Source organism: Perca fluviatilis, chromosome 3, assembly GCF_010015445.1.
Source record: "Perca fluviatilis chromosome 3, GENO_Pfluv_1.0, whole genome shotgun sequence".
NCBI classification, from domain to species: Eukaryota; Metazoa; Chordata; class Actinopteri; order Perciformes; family Percidae; genus Perca; species Perca fluviatilis.
This window is the reverse complement of record NC_053114.1, coordinates 45672019-45679518: the sequence shown is the minus strand read 5'-3', so window position 1 is coordinate 45679518 and position 7500 is coordinate 45672019. Positions and strand designations below refer to the sequence as shown.

The 7500-nt window shown below is 45.0% G+C and overlaps 1 protein-coding gene across 1 annotated transcript in view; it reads right to left on the bottom strand.

Moving 5' to 3' along the window:
* gpatch1 (G patch domain containing 1) overlaps nt 1-7500 on the bottom strand; it is a 30585-nt gene that overhangs the window by 20033 nt on the left and 3052 nt on the right. Inside the window, exons 5-8 of the mRNA XM_039794144.1 lie at nt 6479-6576; nt 4407-4465; nt 2727-2966; nt 17-167 (exon numbers count right to left, since the gene is read on the bottom strand). Coding sequence (XP_039650078.1) covers nt 17-167; nt 2727-2966; nt 4407-4465; nt 6479-6576 — 548 coding nt within the window. The remainder of the gene's footprint in view (nt 1-16; nt 168-2726; nt 2967-4406; nt 4466-6478; nt 6577-7500) is intronic.

Here is a 7500-nt window from a genome sequence, read left to right as displayed (position 1 = left end):
TGTGTGTGTGTGGTACCTTTCTTCTTGGTGTACTGCTGCGGGGCGGTCCACCCATACAGGCCGTCCCCCGGCTCCTCCCCCCCCAGCACCGTGTCGTAGCGGGACATCGAGTCACGGTGGTAAACCTCTTCATCATCGTCATCCTCCATCGCCCCCACGCCGAACGCCTGCAGGTCAAAGGTCAGCCGCAGCATTAGCAGATGTGTGTGTCTCTCTCTCTGCTTCTGACTGGCTAGTAGTCCTTACCTAGGTACTGTCAGGGCCCTTTACCTGCTTCTGTTAGTAGTCTACTAGGTACTGTCAGGCCCACAACTCTGCTCTGCTGGCTAGTAGTACTTGTTTGCTAGTGTTGGCTGATGGCCCTCATACTCTGCTTCTGCTGGCTAGTAGTCCTTACCTAGGTACTGTCAGGGCCCTTCTGCTGGCTGTAGTCTTACCTAGGTACTGTCAGGGCCCCTACTCTGCTTCTGACTGGCTAGTAGTCCTTACCTAGGTACTGTCAGGGCCCCTCATACTCTGCTTCTGACTGGTTAGTAGTCCTTACCTAGGTACTGTCAGGGCCCTTATACTCTGCTTCTGACTGGTTAGTAGTCCTTACCTAGGTACTGTCAGGGCCCGCCCTCATACTCTGCTTCTGACTGGCTAGTAGTCCTTACCTAGGTACTGTCAGGGCCCGCCCTCATACTCTGCTTCTGACTGGCTAGTAGTCCTTACCTAGCTACTGTAGGGCCTACCTATACTCTGCTTCTGACTGGCTAGTAGTCCTTACCTAGCTACTGAGCATGTGTGACTCCCAACAAAGATGGAACAGAAGTGAGATGTCTCACTCTGTAGCTAAAACAGAGAGCTCAACACACAGGGTGAAAAGAGGAGCTGCAGCAATGTACAGTAAAACTAAAATATGGTGTTTTCTGAAAATTAAACCATGTAAACCTATTCTGATACAACCTTAAAATAAAATTATGAACCTGAAAATGAGCAGAATATGAGCACTTTAATGTTTCTTTCTTCTGTCTCTTTTGTTTTTATTTTCTACATGCTACGGAATTGTTCCTTGAATTATTATAGGGAACCCAACATGCCGAGTCCCTTCAGGGTCTCCTTTACATGTCATTTAGCTGAGGCTTTTATCCAAAGAGCTTTCAACTGTGAAGGTTCAAACTCCAGACAACAAGTAGTAAGTGCAAGTACACTAGCTTTAAATAAGCAAAGCTACAAAGAGACATATGAAAGTGCAGCTTTTTCTATCCGAGGTGTAGTCGGAAGAGATGTGTTTTTAGCCTTCGGTCTCCTGTTTTTGTTTACTTACAGCGCGTGCATGTCTGACGTCGCTGTTTGCAGAACGTTACCGTTCAGCAGTGTGGATGCTCACATCCTTATAGTTACAGTTATGGTTACAGTTATGGCTCTTGGTGTGGACGGCCCTTTACTGTTTGTTTTTTAATCACTAAATGGGTTGGCACCTCAGTATATTTCTGAGCTCCTGCACATTTATACCCCGTCAAGGTCATTGAGGTCTGGGGATCAGCTGCGGCTGAACGTGCCCAGGACCCGACTGAAGACCAGAGGCGACTGCTCTCTTTCAGCAGTTGCTCCCAAATTGTGGAATGATTTACCACCGCACATTAAAGGTGCGCCCACCCTCCACACCTTTAAATCTCGTTTAAAAACATACTTTTATTCCCTGGCTTTTGATTCACCGTGAGAGCTGCTGTGGTCTACGTTGTCGCTGTTATTGTTAGTGTTATTTTATTTATTTTGTTGTTCCTTTTGTTTTATATGTTTATCTCAGTGAAGCACTTTGGTAACCTTGTTGTTTGTTTAAATTAAAGTGGATTGGATTGACAGTTTTAGTTAGTTTCTAAGCCGTTAAGAGTTCCCACCTAGCCTGGGAAAACCCTGACGAACTTCCAGCAAATTTATTCATTTTTTGGGGCTTTTCCCTTTATTACATAGAGACAGAGGACAGGCATGAAAGGGGGAGACAGATGGGGGATGACAGGCAGCAAAGGGCAGTAGGTCGGATTCGAACCCGCACGACTGCAGGACTCGGCCAACATGTGGCGAATGCTCTCATTGGATGAGCTAGAGGCCGGCCTGAACTACCAGCAACTTTGAGATTTGCTCTGCAGGTCAGTCTGGCCAAGAGCCCATTTCCAATTTTACCAAATCGAGGCACCAATCACAACCGTTGAGACGGGCTTTACACGATGACGATCGCTCTGATTGGTTTTAGGTCTATTCTATTGCGCCTGTCGCTGCCCGATGTGAGTCGAGTGCAGATATGAGTCGAGCATGCTCAGATTTAATCCATAAAATAAACGTTTCTCTTTACAAACAATAACAGAAGATGGAAATCATTTCAAAAACGTTTTAGCTATCTATGATTATTTGGTTGCTAACGTTAGCTCTAAACGCCATTCAAGTGACAGCCTTTGTTGTGTTTGATTGCTAACTTGTAGCTAGCAGTCATTTCAAAAACGTTTTAGCTATGATTGTTAGATTGCTAACGTTAGCTCATAGACTAGCTCAAAAAGCCGGTAGCATCTTGGAGGCTACTTGTCGCAAAGTGACCTCATGCGCGACTCACATCTGCGCTCGACTCACATCGGGCAGTGACAGCGCCCAGAGGCATTTGAGCGGCGTCCATTAGTGACGCCCCTTTGGAAATGGGCTGTGAATGAACCTTCCCCAGACGGTCTGGGGTCAACCAGGCTAGGTCCCACCTGTCCGGCCACGCCTCCTCTCCGCGAGCCTCGCTGGGCGTCTCCGAACAGCCGGCTCCTCGACTCCGACTGGGGCCTGAACAGGTCGATGTGTTCGGGCGCCCCTAGGCCCAGCAGCGCCCGGCCCGGGTCCAGACCGCGGTAGCCCAAACCCTGAAGCCCCAGCCGGGGGTTAAAGTCCACCGGAGTCACGTCTTTAGGGGCAAAGGTCACGTTCTCTGGAGCAAACTCTTCCTCGTCCTGAACGGCAGAGAAAGGAAGTAAAATAAGTCAAGTTATATTTCAATATTTCTATAGCACCTTTCCAAATCTACATTAGAAAGAGCTTTACCAGCAATCCCACCAATCAGTCCCAAAACCTCCCAGTTAGAGAGGAAATGCCCTAAATATATTCTTTATAAAACCTCCCAGTTAGAGAGAAAATGTCCTAAATATATTCTTTATAAAACCTCCCAGTTAGAGAGGTAATGTCCTAAATATATTCTTTATAAAACCTCCCAGTTAGAGAGGAAATGTCCTAAATATATTCTTTATAAAACATCCCAGTTAGAGAGGAAATGTCCTAAATATATTCTTTATAAAACCTCCCAGTTAGAGACGAAATGTCCTAAATATATTCTTTATAAAACCTCCCAGTTAGAGAGGAAATGTCCTAAATATATTCTTTATAAAACCTCCCAGTTAGAGAGGAAATGTCCTAAATATATTCTTTATTAAACCTCCCAGTTAGAGAGGAAATGCCCTAAATATATTCTTTATAAAACCTCCCAGTTAGAGAGGAAATGTCCTAAATATATTCTTTATAAAACCTCCCAGTTAGAGAGGAAATGTCCTAAATATATTCTTTATAAAACCTCCCAGTTAGAGAGGAAATGTCCTAAACATATTCTTTATTAAACCTCCCAGTTAGAGAGGAAATGCCCTAAATATATTCTTTATAAAACCTCCCAGTTAGAGAGGAAATGTCCTAAATATATTCTTTGTAAAACCTCCCAGTTAGAGAGGTAATGTCCTAAATATATTCTTTATAAAACCTCCCAGTTAGAGAGGAAATGTCCTAAACATATTCTTTATAAAACATCCCAGTTAGAGGAGAGGTAAATGTCCTAAATATTCTTTATTAAACCTCCCAGTTAGAGAGGAAATGTCCTAAATATATTCTTTATAAAACCTCCCAGTTAGAGAGGAAATGTCCTAAACATATTCTTTATTAAACCTCCCAGTTAGAGAGGAAATGTCCTAAATATATTCTTTATAAAACCTCCCAGTTAGAGAGGAAATGTCCTAAATATATTCTTATTAAATCTTTACAATCATCCCCTAAAAGTACCAAGCAGGTCTGACTTGTTGCACCATCCAACAAGATGTTTGTGCCTCTGTGTGTGTGTGTGTGCGTCTGTGTGTGTATATATGTGTGTTTGTGTGTGTGCGTCTGTGTGTGTATGTGTGTCTCTGTGTGTTTGTGTATCTCTGTATGTGTGTGTGTGTATGTATGTGTGCGTGCGTGTATCTCTGTATGTGTGTGTGTCTCTGTGTGCATGTCTCCGTGTGTGTGTGTGCGCGTGTATGTGTATCTCTGTGTGTGATTTTCTGCTCTACTTATTGTAGCAATGATACTCTCTCTCTCTCTCTCTCTCTCTCTCTCTGGCAGCAGAAACTGAATGTGTCTGTCTCCCCCACCTCTGATTCCTCCGACCCAGCAGGGGGCAGCACGGCGCCGTAGACTCCTCTCGCTCCGTCTGTCAGAACGAGAGAATATTTGATCTGAATGATATCACAACGTCACAAGAATCACAGTACAAACGAAAACACAACGTCTGATGAAGATATATTTTAAACTAACACACAGGGGTCCACAAGATAAAATAGGCAGATATAACTCATGTAGTTTCTAAACGTTGAGGTGTACCTGTCTGAGGCATACCTGTCATGTAGTTTCTAAACACTGAGGCGTACCTGTCATGTAGTTTCTAAACACTGAGGCGTACCTGTCATGTAGTTTCTAAAACACTGAGGCGCACTCGTCATGTAGTTTCTAAAATCTGGAGGTACCTGTCATGTAGTTTCTAAACACTGAGGCGCACCTCGTTATGTAGTTTCTAAACGCTGAGGCGGCACCTGTCGTGGTGAGGTCTGTCAAGGCGTGCCCTGTCATGTAGTTTCTAAACACTGAGGCGTACCTGTCATGTAGTTTCTAAACGCTGAGGCGTACCTGTCATGTAGTTTCTAAAATCTGAGGCGTACCTGTCATGTAGTTTCTAAACACTGAGGCGTACCTGTCATGTAGTTTCTAAACGCTGAGGCGTACCTGTCTGAGGCGTACCTGTCTGAGGCGTACCTGTCTGAGGCGTACCTGTCATGTAGTTTCTAAACACTGAGGCGTACCTGTCTGAGGCGTACCTGTCATGTAGTTTCTAAACGTTGAGGCGTACCTGTCTGAGGCGTACCTGTCTGAGGCGTACCTGTCATGTAGTTTCTAAATGTTGAGGCGTACCTGTCTGAGGCGTACCTGTCATGTAGTTTCTAAACGTTGAGGTGTACCTGTCTGAGGCGTACCTGTCATGTAGTTTCTAAACACTGAGGCGTACCTGTCATGTAGTTTCTAAAATCTGGAGGTGCACTCGTCATGTAGTTTCTAAACGCCGAGGCGCATTCCTGTCTGAGGCGTACCTGTCTGAGGCGTACGCACCTGTCTGGAGGCGCACTCTGTCATGTAGTTTCAAACGTTGAGGCGCACTTCAGTCTGAGGCGTACTCTGTCTGAGGCGTATACCTGTCATGTAGTTTCTAAACGTTATGCGTACTCCGTCTGAGGCGCATCCTTCTGAGGCGCACTCGTCATGTAGTTTCTAAATGTTGAGGCGTACCTGTCTGAGGCGTACCTGTCTGAGGCGTACCTGTCATGTAGTTTCTAAACGTTGAGGCGTACCTGTCTGAGGCGTACCTGTCTGAGGCGTACCTGTCATGTAGTTTCTAAAATCTGAGGCGTACCTGTCATGTAGTTTCTAAAATCTGAGGCGTACCTGTCATGTAGTTTCTAAACACTGAGGCGTACCTGTCTGAGGCGTACCTGTCTGAGGCGTACCTGTCTGAGGCGTACCTGTCATGTAGTTTCTAAAATCTGAGGCGTACCTGTCATGTAGTTTCTAAAATCTGAGGCGTACCTGTCATGTAGTTTCTAAACACTGAGGCGTACCTGTCTGCGGTAGCGTACTGTTGGTAGTTTCTAAAACACTGAGGCTGCACTGTCTGAGGCTGTACTCTGTCTGAGGCGTACCTGTCATGTAGTTTCTAAACGCTGAGGCGTACCGTCATGTAGTTTCTAAACACTGAGGCGTACCGTCATGTAGTTTCTAAACACTGAGGCGTACCTGTCATGTAGTTTCTAAAATCTGAGGCGTACCTGTCATGTAGTTTCTAAACGCTGAGGCGTACCTGTCATGTAGTTTCTAAACGCTGAGGCGTACCTGTCATGTAGTTTCTAAACGCTGAGGCGTACCTGTCTGAGGCGTACCTGTCTGAGGCGTACCTGTCATGTAGTTTCTAAACGCTGAGGCGTACCTGTCATGTAGTTTCTAAACGCTGAGGCGTACCTGTCATGTAGTTTCTAAACACTGAGGCGTACCTGTCATGTAGTTTCTAAACACTGAGGCGTACCTGTCATGTAGTTTCTAAACGCTGAGGCGTACCTGTCATGTAGTTTCTAAACGCTGAGGCGTACCTGTCATGTAGTTTCTAAACGCTGAGGCGTACCTGTCTGCTGTCGGCGAGCTTTCCTCTTGGTGCGCGGCCCGACCCCCTGACCCTCCTTCCAGCCCATCCTCTTCAGCAGCTCCACCCCCACGGACGACCTGAGGGACGAAACAAACGCACCTCAGAACAGACTTACTCTGCACATTAGGAGACACTTAACCAGGGCTGCAGCCAGAGGTTAAATTGGTCCACAACACACCCTGGCTGAGGAACTTTTTGGGGGCTTTATGAGGCCCAAAATGTAAGTGAGAAGACTACAGTATATGAGACATGCAATAATACAGTCATCAACATATTTGACTTTTTCTCTTAAATAAACACAATAATCTCTACCTTTCTGGCCCTCTAAGTGAATCTCATTTTCCAGTGTGGCCCTCTGGGAAACTGAGTTTGACCCCCCTGCTCTCTGGGCTTCTCCCTTGGCTGTATGATGCCTCCACGTCCCCCTGATTGCCTGTGAGCTTCTCCTGTACTATACGGTAATTCCTCTACTGTGTGACAGTAAGTCTCGTGGTTATGACCCAATCGTTAGCCTATTGTTATAAAAGCGTCTGCTACGGAGCCATAACGTGAGCTACAAGGTAATGGAGCCTTTTATACATTGTCGTGTTTCTTTAGAAATAAACAACGGACAAATAGAGTCTTTAAACGCTTCAGATGTAAAGTTATTCTCTGTCAAAGTGATGTCAGAATGAATGGGAGCCAATGGGATGCTAACGGGAGGAGATGGCTTGGTAGTAGAGCTGGGCAATATATGGATATTATATCAATATCGTGATATGAGACTAGATATCGTCTTAGATTTTGGATATTGTAATATGACATAAGTGTCTTTTCGTGGTTTTAAAGGCTGCATTACAGTAAAGTGATGTACTTTTCTGAACTTACCAGACTGTAACTGTTCTATTATTTGCCTTTACCCACTTAGTCATTATATCCACATTACTGCTGATTAGGCCTATTGATCTTTTTTTAAAGCACCAATAGTCAACACTACAATATCGTTTCGATATCGAGGTATT